At 49.5% G+C, this 22928-nt stretch overlaps 1 protein-coding gene across 1 annotated transcript in view; it reads left to right on the forward strand.

The window, feature by feature from the left end:
- Positions 1-7612: 7612 nt before the first annotated feature.
- Positions 7613-22928, forward strand: part of LOC143989351 (photoreceptor cilium actin regulator-like) — a 37191-nt gene continuing 21875 nt past the window's right edge. The window contains exon 1 of the mRNA XM_077489449.1: positions 7613-11681. Coding sequence (XP_077345575.1) covers positions 7807-11681 — 3875 coding nt within the window. The 5' untranslated portion in view covers positions 7613-7806. The remainder of the gene's footprint in view (positions 11682-22928) is intronic.

The raw sequence follows: 22928 nt of genomic DNA on the forward strand, positions 1-22928 counted from the left end.
ACTACTAGCAAGGAGGACCTAATAAAGGGGGTCCAACCCACTACTAGCAAGGAGGACCTAATAAAGGGGGTCCAACCCACTACTAGCAAGGAGGACCTAATAAAGGGGGTCCAACCTGCTACTAGCAATGGGGACCTAATAAAGGGGGTCCAACCCGCTACTAGCAAGGGGGACCTAATAAAGGGGGTCCAACCCACTACTAGCAAGGAGGCCCTAATAAAGGGGGTCCAACCCGCTACTAGCAAGGAGGACCTAATAAAGGGGGTCCAACCCACTACTAGCAAGGAGGACCTAATAAAGGGGGTCCAACCCACTACTAGCAAGGAGGACCTAATAAAGGGGGTCCAACCCACTACTAGCAAGGAAGACCTAATAAAGGGGGTCCAACCTGCTACTAGCAATGGGGACCTAATAAAGGGGGTCCAACCCGCTACTAGCAAGGGGGACCTAATAAAGGGGGTCCAACCCACTACTAGCAAGGAGGCCCTAATAAAGGGGGTCCAACCTGCTACTAGCAATGGGGACCTAATAAAGGGGGTCCAACCCGCTACTAGCAAGGGGGACCTAATAAAGGGGGTCTAACCCGCTACTAGCAAGGAGGACCTAATAAAGGGGGTCCAACCCACTACTAGCAAGGAGGACCTAATAAAGGGGGTCCAACCTGCTACTAGCAATGGGGACCTAATAAAGGGGGTCCAACCCACTACTAGCAAGGAGGACCTAATAAAGGGGGTCCAACCCACTACTAGCAAGGAGGACCTAATAAAGGGGGTCCAACCCACTACTAGCAAGGAGGACCTAATAAAGGGGGTCCAACCTGCTACTAGCAATGGGGACCTAATAAAGGGGGTCCAACCCGCTACTAGCAAGGGGGACCTAATAAAGGGGGTCCAACCCACTACTAGCAAGGAGGCCCTAATAAAGGGGGTCCAACCCGCTACTAGCAAGGAGGACCTAATAAAGGGGGTCCAACCCACTACTAGCAAGGAGGACCTAATAAAGGGGGTCCAACCCACTACTAGCAAGGAGGACCTAATAAAGGGGGTCCAACCCACTACTAGCAAGGAGGACCTAATAAAGGGGGTCCAACCCACTACTAGCAAGGAGGCCCTAATAAAGGGGGTCCAACCTGCTACTAGCAATGGGGACCTAATAAAGGGGGTCCAACCCGCTACTAGCAAGGGGGACCTAATAAAGGGGGTCCAACCCACTACTAGCAAGGAGGCCATAATAAAGGGGGTCCAACCTGCTACTAGCAATGGGGACCTAATAAAGGGGGTCCAACCCGCTACTAGCAAGGGGGACCTAATAAAGGGGGTCTAACCCGCTACTAGCAAGGAGGACCTAATAAAGGGGGTCCAACCCACTACTAGCAAGGAGGACCTAATAAAGGGGGTCCAACCCGCTACTAGCAAGGAGGACCTAATAAAGGGGGTCCAACCCGCTACTAGCAAGGAGGACCTAATAAAGGGGGTCCAACCCACTACTAGCAAGGAGGCCCTAATAAAGGGGGTCCAACCCGCTACTAGCAATGGGGACCTAATAAAGGGGGTCCAACCCGCTACTAGCAAGGAGGACCTAATAAAGGGGGTCCAACCCGCTACTAACAAGGGGGGCCTAATAAAGGGGGTCCAACCCTCTACTAGCAAGGTGGATCTAATAAAGGGGGTCCAACCCTCTACTAACAAGGAGGCCCTAATAAAGGGGGTCCAACCCGCTACTAGCAAGCAGGATCTAATAAAGGGGGTCCAATCCGCTACTAGCAAGGAGGACCTAATAAAGGGGGTCCAACCCGCTACTAGCAAGGGAGACCTAATAAAGGGGGTCCAACCCGCTACTAGCAAGGAGGACCTAATAAAGGGGGTCCAACCCGCTACTAGCAAGGAGGATCTAATAAAGGGGGTCCAATCCGCTACTAGCAAGGAGGACCTAATAAAGGGGGTCCAACCCGCTACTAGCAAGGAGGACCTAATAAAGGGGGTCCAACCCGCTACTAGCAAGGGGGACCTAATAAAGGGGGTCCAACCCGCTACTACCAAGGGGGACCTAATAAAGGGGGTCTAACCCGCTACTAGCAAGGAGGACTTAATAAAGGGGGTCCAACCCTCTACTAGCAAGGAGGATCTAATAAAGGGGGTCCAACCCGCTACTAACAAGGGGGGCCTAATAAAGGGAGTCTAATCCACTACTAGCAAGGAGGCCCTAATAAAGGGGGTCCAACCCGCTACTAGCCAGGTGGATCTAATAAAGGGGGTCCAACCCGCTACTAACAAGGAGAATCTAATAAAGGGGGTTCAACCCGCTACTAGCAAGGAGGACGTAATAAAGGGGGTCCAACCCGCTACTAGCAAGGAGGATCTAATAAAGGGGGTCCAACCCGCTACTAACAAGGAGGATCTAATAAAGGGGGTCCAATCCGCTACTAGCAAGGAGGACCTAATAAAGGGGGTCCAACCCACTACTAGCAAGGAGGCCCTAATAAAGGGGGTCCAACCCACTACTAGCAAGGTGGATCTAATAAAGGGGGTCCAACCCGCTATTAGGAAGCAGGATCTAATAAAGGGGGTCCAATCCGCTACTAGCAAGGAGGACCTAATAAAGGGGGTCCAACCCGCTATTAGGAAGCAGGATCTAATAAAGGGGGTCCAATCCGCTACTAGCAAGGAGGACCTAATAAAGGGGGTCCAACCCGCTATTAGGAAGCAGGATCTAATAAAGGGGGTCCAATCCGCTACTAGCAAGGAGGACCTAATAAAGGGGGTCCAACCCACTACTAGCAAGGAGGCCCTAATAAAGGGGGTCCAACCCACTACTAGCAAGGTGGATCTAATAAAGGGGGTCCAACCCGCTATTAGGAAGCAGGATCTAATAAAGGGGGTCCAATCCGCTACTAGCAAGGAGGACCTAATAAAGGGGGTCCAACCCGCTACTAGCAAGGGAGACCTAATAAAGGGGGTCCAACCCGCTACTAGCAAGGAGGACCTAATAAAGGGGGTCCAACCCGCTACTAGCAAGGAGGACCTAATAAAGGGGGTCCAACCCACTACTAGCAAGGAGGCCCTAATAAAGGGGGTCCAACCTGCTACTAGCAATGGGGACCTAATAAAGGGGGTCCAACCCACTACTAGCAAGGGGGACCTAATAAACGGGGTCCAACCCACTACTAGCAAGGGGGACCTAATAAAGGGGGTCCAACCCGCTACTAGCAAGGAGGATCTAATAAAGGGGGTCCAATCCGCTACTAGCAAGGAGGACCTAATAAAGGGGGTCCAACCCACTACTAGCAAGGAAGACCTAATAAAGGGGGTCCAACCCGCTACTAGCAAGGAGGACCTAATAAAGGGGGTCCAACCCACTACTAGCAAGGAGGCCCTAATAAAGGGGGTCCAACCCGCTACTAGCAAGGGGGACCTAATAAAGGGGGTCCAACCCACTACTAGCAAGGAGGCCCTAATAAAGGGGGTCCAACCCGCTACTAGCAATGGGGACCTAATAAAGGGGGTCCAACCCGCTACTACCAAGGGGGACCTAATAAAGGGGGTCTAACCCGCTACTAGCAAGGAGGATCTAATAAAGGGGGTCCAACCTGCTACTAACAAGGGGGGCCTAATAAAGGGGGTCCAACCCTCTACTAGCAAGGTGGATCTAATAAAGGGAGTCTAATCCACTACTAGCAAGGAGGCCCTAATAAAGGGGGTCCAACCCGCTACTAGCAAGGAGAATCTAATAAAGGGGGTTCAACCCGCTACTAGCAAGGAGGACCTAATAAAGGGGGTCCAACCCGCTACTAGCAAGGAGGACCTAATAAAGGGGGTCCAACCCACTACTAGCAAGGAGGCCCTAATAAAGGGGGTCCAACCCACTACTAGCAAGGAGGCCCTAATAAAGGGGGTCCAACCCGCTACTAGCAAGGGGGACCTAATAAAGGGGGTCCAACCCACTACTAGCAAGGAGGCCCTAATAAAGGGGGTCCAACCCGCTACTAGCAATGGGGACCTAATAAAGGGGGTCCAACCCGCTACTACCAAGGGGGACCTAATAAAGGGGGTCTAACCCGCTACTAGCAAGGAGGACTTAATAAAGGGGGTCCAACCCTCTACTAGCAAGGAGGATCTAATAAAGGGGGTCCAACCCGCTACTAACAAGGGGGGCCTAATAAAGGGGGTCCAACCCTCTACTAGCAAGGTGGATCTAATAAAGGGAGTCTAATCCACTACTAGCAAGGGGAACCTAATAAAGGGGGTCCAACCCGCTACTAGCAAGGAGGACCTAATAAAGGGGGTCCAAACCGCTACTAGCAAGGGGGGCCTAATAAACGGGTCCAACTCACTACTAGCAAGGAGGCCCTTATAAAGGGGGTCCAACCCACTACTAGCAAGGTGGATCTAATAAAGGGGGTCCAACCCGCTACTAACAAGGAGAATCTAATAAAGGGGGTTCAACCCGCTACTAGCAAGGAGGACGTAATAAAGGGGGTCCAACCCGCTACTAGCAAGGAGGACCTAATAAAGGGGGTCCAACCCGCTACTAGCAAGGAGGACCTAATAAAGGGGGTCCAACCCTCTACTAGCAAGGAGGATCTAATAAAGGGGGTCCAACCCGCTACTAACAAGGGGGGCCTAATAAAGGGGGTCCAACCCTCTACTAGCAAGGTGGATCTAATAAAGGGAGTCTAATCCACTACTAGCAAGGAGGCCCTAATAAAGGGGGTCCAACCCGCTACTAGCAAGGTGGATCTAATAAAGGGGGTCCAACCCGCTATTAGCAAGCAGGATCTAATAAAGGGGGTCCAATCCGCTACTAGCAAGGAGGACCTAATAAAGGGGGTCCAACCCGCTACTAGCAAGGGAGACCTAATAAAGGGGGTCCAACCCGCTACTAGCAAGGAGGACCTAATAAAGGGGGTCCAACCCGCTACTAGCAAGGAAGACCTAATAAAGGGGGTCCAACCCACTACTAGCAAGGAGGCCCTAATAAAGGGGGTCCAACCTGCTACTAGCAATGGGGACCTAATAAAGGGGGTCCAACCCGCTACTAGCAAGGAGGATCTAATAAAGGGGGTCCAATCCGCTACTAGCAAGGAGGACCTAATAAAGGGGGTCCAACCCACTACTAGCAAGGAAGACCTAATAAAGGGGGTCCAACCCGCTACTAGCAAGGAGGACCTAATAAAGGGGGTCCAACCCACTACTAGCAAGGAGGCCCTAATAAAGGGGGTCCAACCCGCTACTAGCAAGGGGGACCTAATAAAGGGGGTCCAACCCACTACTAGCAAGGAGGCCCTAATAAAGGGGGTCCAACCCGCTACTAGCAATGGGGACCTAATAAAGGGGGTCCAACCCGCTACTACCAAGGGGGACCTAATAAAGGGGGTCTAACCCGCTACTAGCAAGGAGGACTTAATAAAGGGGGTCCAACCCTCTACTAGCAAGGAGGATCTAATAAAGGGGGTCCAACCCGCTACTAACAAGGGGGGCCTAATAAAGGGGGTCCAACCCTCTACTAGCAAGGTGGATCTAATAAAGGGAGTCTAATCCACTACTAGCAAGGAGGCCCTAATAAAGGGGGTCCAACCCGCTACTAGCAAGGTGGATCTAATAAAGGGGGTCCAACCCGCTACTAACAAGGAGAATCTAATAAAGGGGGTTCAACCCGCTACTAGCAAGGAGGACGTAATAAAGGGGGTCCAACCCGCTACTAGCAAGGAGGACCTAATAAAGGGGGTCCAACCCGCTACTAGCAAGGAGGACCTAATAAAGGGAGTCCAACCCGCTACTAGCAAGGAGGATCTAATAAAGGGGGTCCAACCCGCTACTAGCAAGGAGGATCTAATAAAGGGGGTCCAACCCACTACTAGCAAGGAGGATCTAATAAAGGGGTCCAACCCGCTACTAGCAAGCAAGACCTAATAAAGGGGGTCCAACCCGCTACTAGCAAGGAGGACCTAATAAAGGGGGTCCAACCCACTACTAGCAAGGAGGCCCTAATAAAGGGGGTCCAACCCGCTACTAGCAAGGGGGACCTAATAAAGGGGGTCCAACCCGCTACTAGCAAGGAGGACCTAATAAAGGGGGTCCAACCCACTACTAGCAAGGAGGCCCTAATAAAGGGGGTCCAACCCGCTACTAGCAATGGGGACCTAATAAAGGGGGTCCAACCCGCTACTAGCAAGGGGGACCTAATAAAGGGGGTCTAACCCGCTACTAGCAAGGAGGACTTAATAAAGGGGGTCCAACCCTCTACTAGCAAGGAGGATCTAATAAAGGGGGTCCAACCCGCTACTAACAAGGGGGGCCTAATAAAGGGGGTCCAACCCTCTACTAGCAAGGTGGATCTAATAAAGGGAGTCTAATCCACTACTAGCAAGGGGAACCTAATAAAGGGGGTCCAACCCGCTACTAGCAAGGAGGACCTAATAAAGGGGGTCCAAACCGCTACTAGCAAGGGGGGCCTAATAAACAGGTCCAACTCACTACTAGCAAGGAGGCCCTTATAAAGGGGGTCCAACCCACTACTAGCAAGGTGGATCTAATAAAGGGGGTCCAACCCGCTACTAACAAGGAGAATCTAATAAAGGGGGTTCAACCCGCTACTAGCAAGGAGGACGTAATAAAGGGGGTCCAACCCGCTACTAGCAAGGAGGACCTAATAAAGGGGGTCCAACCCGCTACTAGCAAGGAGGACCTAATAAAGGGGGTCCAACCCGCTACTAGCAAGGAGGATCTAATAAAGGGGGTCCAACCCGCTACTAACAAGGAGGATCTAATAAAGGGGGTTCAACCCGCTACTAGCAAGGAGGATGTAATAAAGGGGGTCCAACCCGCTACTAGCAAGGAGGATCTAATAAAGGGGGTCCAACCCACTACTAGCAAGGAGGATCTAATAAAGGGGTCCAACCCGCTACTAGCAAGGAGGACGTAATAAAGGGGGTCCAACCCGCTACTAGCAAGGAGGACGTAATAAAGGGGGTCCAACCCGCTACTAGCAAGGAGGATCTAATAAAGGGGGTCCAACCCACTACTACCGGTAGCAAGGTGGATGTAAGAAAGGGGGTCCAACCCACTGCTAGCAAGGAGGCCCTAATAAAGGGGCCGGAGATTGAATACATTTTTTGATGCAGCTCAAAATCTAAATGACACATTTTTACTGGTTGTAATTTTGTTGGTCTTATTGTTGAATTCTTTGCTTCTAATACTCGCGTTGGTTTTATGGGATCCGTTGTTTGCGTTGTATGCGTTGTCTGCGTTGTCTGCGTTGTTTGCGTTGTTTGCGTTGTATGCGTTGTTTGCGTTGTATGCGTTGTTTGCGTTGTTTGCGTTGTCTGCGTTGTCTGCGTTGTCTGCGTTGTTTGCGTTGTGCATTTTTGTGATTCAACAGATGAAAATGTCGGTTTTATTAGACGGATGTTTCACGTCTCTCAGTGACAGACTTTGACTTCTATTAGGGAAATACTTCCCCTGACAAACGTGTGAGAAGTGCTGGAATGTCTTACGTGTCGCTTCGTTTCTTCGGATGAAGGATCGGTAATCTAGTAAGCTCTAAATCCTATTTGCACTTGGCATCTGTCATTGGATGGGAAAAACAAAGAGAGAGCCTTCAGTCCGTCTTCTATGGAGCTGCTGAGCTGACTGGTAACTGCTGAAAAAAAAACAAATCTTACATTGGAATCTAAGAACTACTCTAAAGAAGACGGAATATTTCAAGCGGGGGACTCGGGAGGATGAGGAGGATGGTGGAGCTCCAAGAGACCACCGAATGTTCCGACCGTTGACCGGCTTGCTGAGCTGCTACTTTTAGAGTCACACTATGGGCTGCTCACCTTCTCACAATGGGATCGTTCAAATTCTCGCAAAGAATGCAGCCAAACCTTTGAAGAAAAACAAAGCCATACTTCCACCTGAGGAGCACATCAATGGAATTACAATTCCTTTGGCCAGCGATAAATTTCCAAGCTGCCACGACCTCGGCGATGAGAATAAACAGAAAACCGGACCGAAAGATTCCGATCGCGAAATCAGCCCCCTGGAACGGGGGTTTTCTGTTGGCAGCGGTGGGCCGTCTAGGAGCGGGTCGTTGTCAGAAGACCAAAGGAAGTACGAAGCGCACGGTACGGCTGATGAAGGGATGGTCAATCTGACGTACCAAAGGAGAAGAAGTGCGAGGAAATACAGTTCCACCTGCTCAGAGCAAGAGCTGCCACAAGACGCCCAACGAGAGGGCAACCCCAAGAGAGGCAGGAAATCCAAAAGCCGTAAGTCTGGGAAGCACGGCCGCCATGCCAAGCAGGGTCACATCGTTTTTCCTGAAACAGAAAAGAAAGTTGACTTTCCAGAACTACTCGTCAAGGCTCACCAGGATGCCTACGCTTTCTTGAATCCCAATCTGTCGAAATATGAAGGTATCATTTCCATGGCCAACCAGGCAACCCAGACCCAGCTTATCATGCAGCAGATGGTTAGTTTCATGGCCCTGAGATTTGAAGAGATCAACCAGTGTTTGGGAGAAATTGTGGAAGATGGGGAAAAACTCTTGAAAGATGTGGGAGGCAACCTTATCTGGCCAAGCGCAAAAGACAACCTCACAGAACATCCGGACCTACTGCAACAGCTGCTCCAGTATACGGTAAACAGAATGCAGACTGTGAATGGCACCGTGTCATCGTTAACCACCAATGCCTTGCAGGAGACCTGTCATTTTTTACAGTCCACCGTGGACAGTTTTCAGGAAAAGCTAAAGGAAAAGAAACACCATGACGAACGCCTTCTAAAGATGATCAAGGCACTGGAGGACTCCACAGCTGGTTCTACGCAGCCCCGTCCAAATGATATGACCCTTTATTCCGAGGACAGCGGATTTGGGGGTGACGGGGAATCCATCAGAGGATACAGATCTGGAAAAACAGAAAGCCAAGCAAGCATTGCCACATCTGGATGTATAAGTTTGGCAAAAAGTGTAGGAACCATATCAAAAGGAGGGTCAGCCTGTGCAACCAACATGGACGATTCTCCAAAACAAATGGACAATCCGAGAGTTTCCAAGCAAATCAGCATAACCAGTAATAATTCAGCGAGCTCTCTTGGGACCTGTGCAACTCTAGAACAAGAGAGCGTCCATAGCCAAGACCCAGAAGATTCAAGTAGCAGCGACGACAGCTATGAAGAAAGCGATGATAACAAAAGTTTATCGAGTCTGATTACCTTACCGCAAAGGCCTCTCACCTCTCCAGCAGGAACATGCGCTTATAGGCACTCTCCTAAATGGATAGAAAACCCAGAAAATGAGGAAATGACGCTTAAAATGAAAGAAGCTATCAGTGAAAAAATCAAGTTTGTCCCTGGCAAGTCCAATAGGGACGTGTGGACTAGAGAGGAGATAAGCCCAGAGCCGGTGCGGCCTAGTTCAGCAGATGGAAGCAACAGGAGGACGGCTCGGCACAGAAGGTCCAGGTCTGCAGAGTCACTGAAAAGCCAGGGCGAAGATCCTACTCTTTTGGAACTTCAGAGGACTCAAAAAGAACTCACCAAAAAGTTGGAACAGCTGTATTTACCAAATGGAGCTAGAAACAAAGAAGCACCGCAGAACCGCAGTAGTAAATCCTTTGGGCATACAGGATGCATCAGTGCTGCTTCAACCAACAAATTAAAGGCCTGCCTTGATAAGAGGTTTCATATATTGCCTAGTCAGGAATTAATTCCTTTAAGGAAACCTAATATCGATGTAACGAAGTACCCAAATACTAACCAAGACAGTCATATGGAAAGTACACAATTACCTAAACAGGACACAAAGATTACAGACAATCCTACCACAGTGGAGCAAAGGCTGGAGGGTATTATTTCTCCGAGGCAATCTGTGCGCAAACTGATTCAAGCTTTTAGCCCAGAAGACAATTCATTGAAAAGCCTAAATCGGAAAACATTGGGACCACTTAGATGTGTTCGAAAAGTTGGAGTACCTGTCCTACCACCCACAATTCCTGCCTGTAAAGGATTACTGGATTTAGATACCATCAGTGATAATTTGTCAACCGTTGATGAGAATCCTTCAAATTCAAGTCCAAACATCATAGAAGGTTTATTTATCACTTCTTTGGGATCTTCAGCAGCTCAGGATTCTAACAGGCCTTACACTAATGAATCTGGGATTGAAGACCTGGAGAACCTGCCTCCTCCTCCCCTCGAAATACTGATGGACGATTCCTTCAGTTCACTTCAGTGTGATGGCCCTTACCGTAACAACTTACCTTGTCTAATGAGGAACGCTTCCACGGCTTCAAAAATTAAAACATCTATGAACATAAAAGACTTGTTACCAAATAAAAATAGTACTGAATCGTTTATGCCCACCTTTAAGACTTCTGGTAAAAAAGAGCCAGTCACTGGACTTACAAAATTCTCGGTGCAGTCTGATCAAAACAACAGAGTAAAAGACCTAGGACTGGACCCTATGAGGAGAAATGAATTTGAGGACGTTGCACATTTATACAGGCAGTCACATAAAATAATTCCTTTGCAGAACCCAGGTGATGGTGAAACACTGAAGTCAATTCCTCATATTGATTCTGTGGAGCAGAGTACTTTACTTAAGCAAAAGCTATTTTCTCCTATGTTACAACGGAGTGAAAAGAGTGCAGTAACACAGAGAAGAACTTCACCGACAAGAGCAACAGCTTCTTCCCCAACAAGAGCAAAAGCCTCCTCCCCAACAAGAGCAACAGCATCCTCCCCAACAAGAGCAACAGCCTCCTCTCCAACAAGAGCAACAGCATCCTCCCCAACAAAAGCAAAAGCCTCTCCCCCACCAATAGAGAGAAAAGCAGTAAGCCCTCCAACTGGCAGAGCTATGATTAAAACTCGCTCCCAGGTACACCCTAGTCCTCCGCCAGTTCAGAAAAGCACCAGTTCTTCATATCCTTCCAGAGTACCAAGCCCTCCAAATCAATCCAAGCTGTCTAGTCCTACAACCCTGCGCAAGTTGACAAGCCCTCCTCAGATACAGAGACAACAAAGCCCACCAAGTCATCAAAGAACACCAAGCCCCCCTCAGATACGACGACAACAAAGTCCACCAAGTCAGCGTAGGCTGCCAAGCCCTCCTCATACACAGAGACAACAAAGTCCACCAAGTCAGCGTAGGCTGCCAAGCCCTCCTCATATACAGAGACAACAAAGTCCACCAACTCATCAAACAATGCCAAGCCCTCCTCAAATACGAAAGCAACAAAGTCCACCAAGCCAACCTAGAGCATCAAGCCCACCAAACAGTCGACGCGAACCTAGTCCTCCTTCACATTTCACACCTTCTCCTCCACTTTCTCCATCCTTTACGCATGGGGGGCTAAGACGTAGTTCGGAGGAGTCACAGGCTTCCCCAAAAATGTTCGGCAATGCACAATCAATATTTTGTCCATCGTCTTCATCCTTATTTGAAACAAAACCTGCTTCTCCACCGTGCACAAATAGTTCAGAAACTGCACCCAACCAAGCTTCAGTTTCTGTACTGAAACACAATTTATCGGGACGCCAGTATGATGACCGGCGCAGAAGTCTTGCAACAAGTGCAGCAAATCCCCAACCTTTCGTTCGAAGATGTTACTCAGACCGTAGACCGAGAGTCCAGCTACGTCTCCCAACGTCGACCTCTACTTCTGCACTTCGTGAACCTGCTCTCCACCAAACAGGGTAAGAAATATTTACATTTATTACTGTTAGTAGTTCAATTGTGTTAAGAGGCAAGCTACAAAGTTCTATTGCAGGCACCACTCCTCCATCTCCTGCAGGCCCCACTCCTCCATCTCCTGCAGGCACTACTCCTCCATCTCCTGCAGGCACTACTTCTCCATCTGCTGCAGGCCCCACTCCTCCATCTCCTGCAGGCCCCACTCCTCTATCTGCTGCAGGCCCCACTCCTCCATCTGCTGCAGGCCCCACTCCTCCATCTCCTCCAGGCACTACTCCTCCATCTGCTGCAGGCATCACTCCTCCATCTCCTGCAGGCCCCACTCCTCCATCTCCTGCAGGCACTACTCCTCCATCTGCTGCAGGCCCCACTCCTCCATCTCCTGCAGGCCCCACTCCTCCATCTGCTGCAGGCACCACTCCTCCATCTCCTGCAGGCACTACTCCTCCATCTCCTGCAGGCCCCACTCCTCCATATCCTGCAGGCCCCACTCCTCCATCTCCTGCAGGCACTACTCCTCCATCTGCTGCAGGCACTACTCATCCATCTGCTGCAGTCCCCACTCCTCCATCTTCTGCAGGCACTACTCCTACATCTGCTGCAGGCACCACTCCTCCATACAAATTGTTTCATCTTGTATATGTAAGCACTGATGCTACTTGTAGGGGGTAAGGTCCACATTGAGTGAAATGCGTGAAAGAATGAAATGTATTGGAGCTTGCATACACCAGGTGGAAAAGTCTGGGAGGGGAGCTTCATAAACTGGAATTAAGGCATTTAAACGGTGAGCTGCCAGACATACCAGTCCTTCTATGTGATGGTGGCATTTATTTGTTCCAGGCTTTTTTTCCCCTTAATTGTCACCTGGCGATCCTGCCAGTAACAATCTTCTTTATCCCAGGATGGCAACTATTATTCACCTAAGACTGATCTCCTGATTTGGACTATAAACCCGTACCACCCACCACCCCCTCAATATTTTCCATACAGGGGAGTTGTTTTGTCATTTTTAGAAGATAGCTGGGAAAACTGATAACATTTTTGAGGTCTACGTTTAGTGCAGGGGGGTCTCCAAACTTTATAAACAAAGGGCCAGTTTACGGTCCTTGAAAAGTCAGCAGCTACAAATACTGCAGCTGCTGACTCTTAAAATAAAAACACTTACCTGTCCAGGGAGCCTGCGATGTCGGCACCCGAAGCCGATCTGTCCCTTGGTACTCGGTTTCACTTCCTGGTTCCCTACTGCACATGTGCGAATCGTGCTGCGTGCCCTCACTGGTCCCTGGTGTCTTCTGGGGACCCGCGTGTCTCCCAAAAGACTGCGGGGGGGTGGGGGGGGGGTGGGAAGTGGCATAGATACCTGTGGGTGGCTCCTGTATCTATGCCCAGAAGTGGGAGCGAAATACCTGTATTAGACTAGACTGTATTAGACTAGACTGATTAGTATCTGCTCGCCCCTCCCCCCTGCAAGGTGCCAAATGTGACACCAGAGGGGGGGGATTCCGAAAAGCGGGAGTTCCATCTTTGTGTGGAACTCCGCTTTAAGATGTGTTTAGCAGCACTGCCCATCATTTAATAATCCGCACCTCACCGTCAAAATCGGCCGATAACGAACGGTGTATACTGTGTTGAAGGCACACAGAACACCCACTAACTCCTACAGATGCCAACACACTACACAAGGCATTGATGGCGCAGTGCATTGTGGGCCGTGAGAGCCACATAAATTTGGCCCATAATGTTCGGTATTCGCCGAACAGGCGAACAGTCGATATTCGAGTCGAAGCTCATCCCTAGAGGCACATAAACTGACCACAGTATAATGGATCAGCAGCCATGATTACCGTGGTCAGCGCCCCTAGTGGGACACAGGAACAGGTAGGATCAAACGGGTATATTACCACATCGATGGGGACAAATGACACTGCAGAAGCACTACGCTGTTTATCATGCTTTAAAGGAACAGGAGCATTTTTAATTTTTTTTATAGTTACAACCGCTTTGAGTCCTTTGCAGGTGATCATTCCAGAACCTAATGAATTTCTTGAGAGGATGTGTTTTCTGATGGATTTGATGCTGGCGATTGGGATTTTCTATCTCTTCGCCCCAGTCACCCTTCTCAGGGCCGGTATCAGGACTGAGTGGCATGTTTAGTCTTTTTGCCATTTTCACATATGCAGGAACCCTGCAGTCTCTGGATTTATTGTCACCATTGTTCTGCCTCTCCAATCTAAGCTTTGAAAGTGTGATCTCTGTAACTTACAGTTGTGATGAGATATCGATAATCCACAATCTTAGCTGAATTAGCAGACAGTGACTCAATCCAGATGACAGTTTGCAGATCTTGTGAAGTTTAATCGGACCGTAAACTCTGAGGATCTTTACAGCAATGAAAGTCGGGATAGGTCAAAAGATCATAATGTGATCCACTCCATGAGACATGTGGCTGAGATGCATTACTGGGAAAAATGAAGGGTGGAGCTATCTATAAATGGTGAAACTTAGCTATCAGGAGGAGCCAGGGAAAGAAGACTATAAATAACATTTAAAGGTATATTACAAAGGATGTGAAACATGACAATCATGATTGTCCTGGGAAAAGTTGGACCCGGGGTGGGTGCCGGACTCACCGAGATGGAACCTTGGCTCATTTTTAGTTTCTGTAACATTCCTGAGGAAATCACAGAAATAGAAGGATGTCAGAAAGGGAATTCGTACTTCTATTTGTACTCTGAACCCATGGTTGATCGCCCCTGTATGCTGTATGGAGGCTTTGACACTACTGGATTCACACCACAAGCCCATTCTGCACCCGCGGCCTCCCATTCTAAAGTATAAAGAATTGAATAATAGTTTTACATAATGCAGCAACATCCACACACATGGGACCCCCAATGTTAGGCCCCAATCCCCCTGAGCATAGCGAAAATCTGCATTCCTACTCGTGTTTTTTGCGCATTTTTAATGTTAATGTGTAGCAGCCCATTCACTTGAACAATCGTAGCTCCAAAACCTTTTCGGCCGCAGAGCATTGGGCGTTTTTTTTTTTTTCAGTGTGCAAAATGCATGTCTGCTTCCCATGCTTGGGGCACCATCAACAATTAAGTGCGACCCGCGATTGCAGCGCATTTCTAAAATGAGCAGCAAAATGCGACTTTTTCTGTGTTTTGTCGCCCGTTTCTAAAATGCACATCAGTGAATGCATCCTTAGAGGCGATTTAATGAACAGATTTGTTGTATCATAGCACAGAGTGGTACTGTGGATACAAATAGGGTATAAAGGTGCCACGTCCGATAGACAATTGTATAGTTGGCAGGGCTGGACTGGGACAGAAATTTGGCCCTGGACTTCATCCAGACCGGCCCACTTTCATTTTGAGTGTCCCATCACCAGCCCCCTTACATCAGAGTGTCCCATCACCAGCCCCCTTACATCAGAGTGTCCCATCACCAGCCCCCTTACATCAGAGTGTCCCATCACCAGCCCCCTTACATCAGAGTGTCCCATCACCAGCCCCCTTACAACAGAGTGTCCCATCAGCACCTCCTTACATCAGAGTGTCCCATCACCAACCCCCTTACATCAGAGTGTCCCATCACCAGCCCCCTTACATCAGAGTGTCCCATCACCAGCCCCCTTACAACAGAGTGTCCCATCAGCACCTCCTTACATCAGAGTGTCCCATCACCAACCCCCTTACATCAGAGTGTCCCATCACCAACCCCCTTACATCAGAGTGTCCCATCACCAACCCCCTTACATCAGAGTGTCCCATCACCAGCCCCCTTACATCAGAGTGTCCCATCACCAGCCCCCTTACATCAGAGTGTCCCATCACCAGCCCCCTTACATCAGAGTGTCCCATCACCAGCCCCCTTACATCAGAGTGTCCCATCATCAGCCCCCTTACATCAGAGTGTCCCATCACCAGCCCCCTTACATCAGAGTGTCCCATCACCAGCCCCCTTACATCAGAGTGTCCCATCACCAGCCCCCTTACATCAGAGTGTCCCATCACCAGCCCCCTTACATCAGAGTGTCCCATCACCAGCCCCATTACATCAGAGTGTCCCATCACCAGCCCCCTTGCATCAGAGTGTCCCATCACCAGCCCCCTTGCATCAGAGTGTCCCATCATCAGCCCCCTTGCATCAGAGTGTTCCATCACCAGCCCCCTTACATCAGAGTATCCCATCACCAGCCCCCTTACAACAAAGTGTCCCATCACCAGCCCCCTTACATCAGAGTGTCCCATCACCAGCCCCCTTACATCAGAGTGTCCCATCATCAGCCCCCTTGCATCAGAGTGTCCCATCACCAGCCCCCTTACATCAGAGTGTCCCATCACCAGCCCCCTTACATCAGAGTGTCCCATCAGCACCCCCCTTACATCAGAGTGTCCCATCACCAGCCCCCTTACATCAGAGTGTCCCATCACCAGCCCCCTTACATCAGAGTGTCCCATCACCAGCCCCCTTACAACAAAGTGTCCCATCACCAGCCCCCTTACATCAGAGTGTCCCATCACCAGCCCCCTTACATCAGAGTGTCCCATCACCAGCCCCATTACATCAGAGTGTCCCATCACCAGCCCCCTTGCATCAGAGTGTCCCATCACCAGCCCCCTTACATCAGAGTGTCCCATCACCAGCCCCATTACATCAGAGTGTCCCATCACCAGCCCCCTTGCATCAGAGTGTCCCATCATCAGCCCCCTTGCATCAGAGTGTTCCATCACCAGCCCCATTACATCAGAGTGTCCCATCACCAGCCCCCTTGCATCAGAGTGTCCCATCATCAGCCCCCTTGCATCAGAGTGTTCCATCACCAGCCCCCTTACATCAGAGTGTCCCATCACCAGCCCCCTTACAACAAAGTGTCCCATCACCAGCCCCCTTACATCAGAGTGTCCCATCACCAGCCCCCTTACATCAGAGTATCCCATCACCAGCCCCCTTACATCAGAGTGTCCCATCACCAGCCCCCTTACATCAGAGTGTCCCATCACCAGCCCCCTTACATCAGAGTGTCCCATCACCAGCCCCCTTACATCAGAGTGTCCCATCACCAGCCCCCTTACATCAGAGTGTCCCATCATCAGCCCCCTTGCATCAGAGTGTCCCATCACCAGCCCCCTTACATCAGTGTCCCATCACCAGCCCCCTTACAACAAAGTGTCCCATCACCAGCCCCCTTACATCAGAGTGTCCCATCAGCACCCCCCTTACATCAGAGTGCCCCATCACCAACCCCCTTACATCAGAGTGTCCCATCACCAACCCCCTTACATCAGAGTGTCCCATCAGCACCCCCTTACATCAGAGTGTCCCATCACCAGCCCCCTTACATCAGTGTCCCATCACCAGCCCCTTACATCAGAGTGTCCCATCAGCACCCCCTTACATCAGAGTGTCCCATCACCAGCCCCCTTACATCAGAGTGTCCCATCAGCACCCCCTTACATCAGAGTGTCCCATCAGCACCCCCTTATATCAGAGTGACCCATCACCAGCCCCCTTACATCAGAGTGTCCCATCAGCACCCCCCTTACATCAGAGTGTCCCATCACCAGCCCCCTTACATCAGAGTGTCCCATCAGCACCCCCTTACATCAGAGTGTCCCATCACCAGCCCCCTTACATCAGAGTGTCCCATCACCACCCCTTACATCAGAGTGTCCCATCACCATCCCCCTTACATCAGAGTGTCCCATCAGCATTAAAAATAAAATAGTCTTTGTATATTGTAATTTGATGATATTGCGCTCTTTTTCTGTATGATCCATTTAAATGCAGCATTTACTTTATAGATCGTCCTCCCAATGAAGCGGTTCTTCCGCGAAACTAGTAGAGGAAACCTTGAGCACCCCTTTTTTTAACCCTTCCTGGGGGGGGGGAACCCACTAGGAACTCATCAACTATGGTGTACATACCATTGTATTGTAATGTATTTCTGTCTGTAATTGTTCTTTTTCTTTGTGTCTTTATTAAATGATATACATTTTTATCAGTTTGTCTTTTGTTGATTATCACGTACCGGCAGGGGCGGACTGACCATTTGGCTACTTGGGCACTGCCCGAGGGCCCCGGGCCACTAGGGGGCCCCATCAGGGTTGCCAGCCTCAATAAAACCAGGGACAGTATGTAAAAATCTTTGTTTTTTTTTACATCTGTCTCTGAAATGTCCCTCACCGACATCCTTTTGGTCTACAAATCCTGAGATTATAGCTGCCCCACCTCTCCAGTACCTTCTCAGCCAATAGAAACATGTCTGTGTATACTGTGTGTACATTAGGGTTGCCACCTTTTCTTCAAGTCAAACCCGAACACTTCGGTGTCGCACAGCAATTTTTTTTTCATAGTATGCATAGATAAACAATGTATAGATGTTGCTATTGAAAGAACATTTCTAATCCTATGAAGTTAATCACAAGAGTCCCCCTTTACAGAGTTCCTCTTTTTCATCTGAATCTGCAGAACTCCCCTTTTACATCTGAATCCGCAGCGCTCCCCTTTTACATCTGAATCTGCAGAGCTCCCCTTTTACATCTGAATCTACAGAACTCCCCTTTTACATCTGAATCTGCAGCGCTCCCCTTTTACATCTGAATCTGCAGCGCTCCTTTTTACATCTGAATCTACAGAACTCCCCTTTTACATCTGAATCTACAGAACTCCCCTTTTACATCTGAATCTGCAGCGCTCCCCTTTTACATCTGAATCTGCAGCGCTCCTTTTTACATCTGAATCTGCAGAGCTCCCCTTTTACATCTGAATCCGCAGCGCTCCCCTTTTACATCTGAATCTGCAGAGCTCCCCTTTTACATCTGAATCCGCAGCGCTCCCCTTTTACATCTGAATCTGCAGCGCTCCCCTTTTACATCTGAATCTGCAGAGCTCCCCTTTTACATCTGAATCTGCAGCGCTCCTTTTTACATCTGAATCTGCAGAGCTCCCCTTTTACATCTGAATCCGCAGCGCTCCCCTTTTACATCTGAATCTGCAGAGCTCCCCTTTTACATCTGAATCTGCAGCACTCCCCTTTTACATCTGAATCTGCAGAGCTCCCCTTTTACATCCGAATCTGCAGAGCTCCCCTATTTCATCTGAATCTACAGAAATCCACTTTTACATCTGAATCTGCAGAGCTCCCCTTTTACATCTGAATCCGCAGTGCTCCCCTTTTACATCTGAATCTGCAGCGCTCCCCTTTTACATCCAAATCTGCAGAGCTCCCCTATTTCATCTGAATCTACAGAAATCCCCTTTTACATCTGAATCTGCAAAGCTCCCCTTTTACATCTGAATCTGCAGCGCTCCTTTTTACATCTGAATCTACAGAACTCCCCTTTTACATCTGAATCTGCAGAGCTCCCCTTTTACATCTGAATCCGCAGCGCTCCTTTTTACATCTGAATCTACAGAACTCCCCTTTTACATCTGAATCTGCAGCGCTCCCCTTTTACATCTGAATCTGCAGAGCTCCCCTTTTACATCTGAATCCGCAGCGCTCCTTTTTACATCTGAATCCGCAGCGCTCCCTTTTACATCTGAATCTGCAGCGCTCCCTTTTACATCTGAATCGGCAGTGCTCCCCTTTTACATCTGAATCCGCAGCGCTCCCTTTTACATCTGAATCGGCAGTGCTCCCCTTTTACATCTGAATCTGCAGCGCTCCCCTTTTACATCTGAATCTGCAGAGCTCCCCTTTTACATCTGAATCTGCAGAGCTCCCCTTTTACATCCGAATCTGCAGAGCTCCCCTATTTCATCTGAATCTACAGAACTCCCCTTTTACATCTGAATCTGCAGCGCTCCCCTTTTACATCTGAATCTACAGAACTCCCCTTTTACATCTGAATCTGCAGCGCTCCCCTTTTACATCTGAATCTGCAGAGCTCCCCTTTTACATCTGAATCCGCAGCGCTCCTTTTTACATCTGAATCCGCAGCGCTCCCTTTTACATCTGAATCTGCAGCGCTCCCTTTTACATCTGAATCGGCAGTGCTCCCCTTTTACATCTGAATCCGCAGCGCTCCCTTTTACATCTGAATCGGCAGTGCTCCCCTTTTACATCTGAATCTGCAGCGCTCCCCTTTTACATCTGAATCTGCAGAGCTCCCCTATTTCATCTGAATCTACAGAACTCCCCTTTTACATCTGAATCTGCAGAGCTCCCCTATTTCATCTGAATCTACAGAACTCCCCTTTTACATCTGAATCTGCAGAGCTCCCCTTTTACATCTGAATCTGCAGAGCTCCCCTTTTACATCTGAATCTGCAGAGCTCCCCTTTTACATCTGAATCTACAGAACTCCCCTTTTACATCTGAATCTGCAGAGCTCCCCTTTTACATCTGAATCTGCAGCGCTCCCCTTTTACATCTGAATCCGCAGCGCTCCCCTTTTACATCTGAATCTGCAGCGCTCCCCTTTTACATCCGAATCTGCAGCGCTCCCCTTTTACATCTGAATCTGCAGAGCTCCCCTATTTCATCTGAATCTGCAGAACTCCCCTTTTACATCTGAATCTGCAGAGCTCCCCTTTTACATCCGAATCTACAGAACTCCCCTTTTACATCTGAATCTGCAGAGCTCCCCTTTTACATCCGAATCTACAGAACTCCCCTTTTACATCTGAATCTGCAGCGCTCCCCTTTTACATCTGAATCTGCAGAGCTCCCCTTTTACATACGAAGAGGACTCTGATGTAAAGGGGAGCACTGTGGCTTCTGGTGTAAAGGGGAGTTCTGATGTAATGAGTGCTCTGAGAACCCTGATTTACCTTGGCGTACTAACTTAGAAGCAGGAGAGAGAAGGGGGGAGGAGGGAGACTTAGTCCGGTATGAATAATGTGTCCGGGTCTCAGACACCTGAAACCCGGACGCATGATTCCAAACCCGAACTGTCCGGGTGAATCCCGAACAGGTGGCAACCCTAGTGTACATGTATATGTATACTGTGTGATTGTATACTGTGTGATTGTATAAGGTGTGATTGTATACTGTGTGATTGTGTGTGTGTGTGTATGCTGTGTGATTGTGTGTGTGTGTGTATACTGTGTGATTGTATACTGTGTGTGTGTGTATACTGTGTGACCCCATAATCTCTGATTGCCTGGGGGATCCCCATAATCTCCTATTGCCCCGGGGGCCCCATGAGTTGTCAGTCCGCCCCTGAGTACCGGTATAGTCCAATTTATGGCACTGTTGGTTAGAATTGCCTGAGGGCTAGCGTGAGCGGCTGCTCTGGCATTTTTATACCAGCCAAATCTTTTACATAAAGGAAAATTGGTCGTACGCCATGGAAGGAAGAACTTCTGGAGGATAGTTACTTTATTGTCAAAGTGCCAAAGGCCATAAACAGGACATTACAAGAACATTGGTAGACAACGAGCACGAGTTATCCGCGTGCAACTGGTCTACCTATGTTCCTGTAATGTCCTGTTTACGTCTTTTGGCACTTTGACATTGTACAGAAGTCCCGTGTCCTTCCATGTTGTGCGACCAATTTTCCTTTTTCTTCAATTACTATTGACGGTGGTGAGCTGGGGGGAAGCGCCCACGAGGAACACTTTATCCGCAGTCTGAGTGGTAAACTTGAAGATAACGGAAGAAAAGCCGGCACTCTGAATATATCATCTGTGGTCTTTATTGTATCATGACAATTAATGAATAGGACAAGCAGACGCGTTTCGGCACAAGCCTTGTTTACAGCTCCAGCTTTTCTTCAGTTATCTTCCAGTTTGCCTGTTTGGATGTAAGAAGGACATCCTGGGCCTCGGGGCACCTGGATTTTGGGCGTGCCGAAGTTATCAGTTTTCTGCTATTCAGATATCGTAGTTCAGATTGGTGTTGCTTTGTGTTGTCACGGTCTGGGTAGTGTTACACTCTTTCTAGACATTGGTTGCTAGGACCCCAGGGGTTGCTAGGACCCCAGGGGTTGCTAGGACCCCAGTGGGTGGAAGGTTGTAATGGTGCACAATGAAAACCTGTGACTTTGTGCAGCTAAAAGGCTTCATCCACCTGCTGGCTAGTATACAATTTATTATTTATTTTTAAATACATTTTGGGGCAATTTTTAGGCATTTTGCCAAGGCACCCCTGAAGAATCCTGAAGGCACCCTGGTTGAAAAAGGCCGGTCCAGATAACTGAGGATCTAGTGCAGCAGCGGTCTCCAAACTGCAGATGCGGCCCTTTGCTTGCCTTTATTGGGCCCTTGGGACACTACTCCATCCGATTACACCAAAGATGGGGCATAATTCCTGTAGCTGACACGAACAATGAGCCACTTTTCCTCCAACTGACACCAACAATGGGGCAGAATTCCTTTCACTAACACCAGTGATGGGGCACTATCCCTCCAACTGACATCAACAAAGGGGCGCTATCTCTCCAAATGACACCATCAAAAGGGTACAACTCCTTCCATTGACACCAACGATAGGGCCACTATCCCTTCAACTGACATCAATTACGGGGCACTGTCAGGGGAGGGCTGGCAGCCTTAGGCCTGGGGGGCAAGTCCAGTCAAGTGGCCCATTGAACCACTTAATCAGCTAGGTGAGTCCACTGGTTGGGGGGGGGTTTAGATAAGTCCGCTGGTGGGGGGGTGTTAGATAAGTCCGCTGGTTGGGGGGGAGGGAGTTAGATAAGTCTGCTGGTGGGGGGGGAGAGTGTCAAGTCTGCTGGTGGGGGGGAGGGTGTCAAGTCTGCTGATGGGGGGGAGGGTGTCAAGTCTGCTGGTGGGGGGGAGGGTGTCAAGTCTGCTGGTGGGGGGAGGGTGTCAAGTCTGCTGGTGGGGGGGAGGGTGTCAAGTCCGCTGGTGGGGGGGAGGGTGTCAAGTCCGCTGGTGGGGGGGAGGGTGTCAAGTCTGCTGGTGGGGGGGAGGGTGTCAAGGCTGCTGGTGGGGGGGAGGATGTCAAGTCCGCTGGTGGGGGGGAGGGTGTCAAGTCCGCTGGTGGGGGGGAGGGTGTCAAGTCCGCTGGTGGGGGGAGGGTGTCAAGTCCGCTGGTGGGGGGGAGGGTGTTAAGTCCGTAGAAAAAAAAAACACACGCTGCCACTGCAAAAATGTAAAATTGTCATGATGACTATGCATTATTAATTAAATTTACAACTGAAGCGGATTAAGCTAGCCACTGCTCCCCATAAGCCCAGCAGGTCACGTGCGACGTGACGTTCTTGACGCCGGGCGTCCCCTCCCCTGACGTGCCACACACCTGGCCTGCCTCTGAGACTCCTGGGAGGTAG

The sequence above is a fragment of the Lithobates pipiens genome, unplaced genomic scaffold, assembly GCF_037356315.1.
Source record: "Lithobates pipiens isolate NorthernLeopardFrog02 unplaced genomic scaffold, aLitPip1_a1.2 Scaffold_18, whole genome shotgun sequence".
NCBI lineage: Eukaryota > Metazoa > Chordata > Amphibia > Anura > Ranidae > Lithobates > Lithobates pipiens.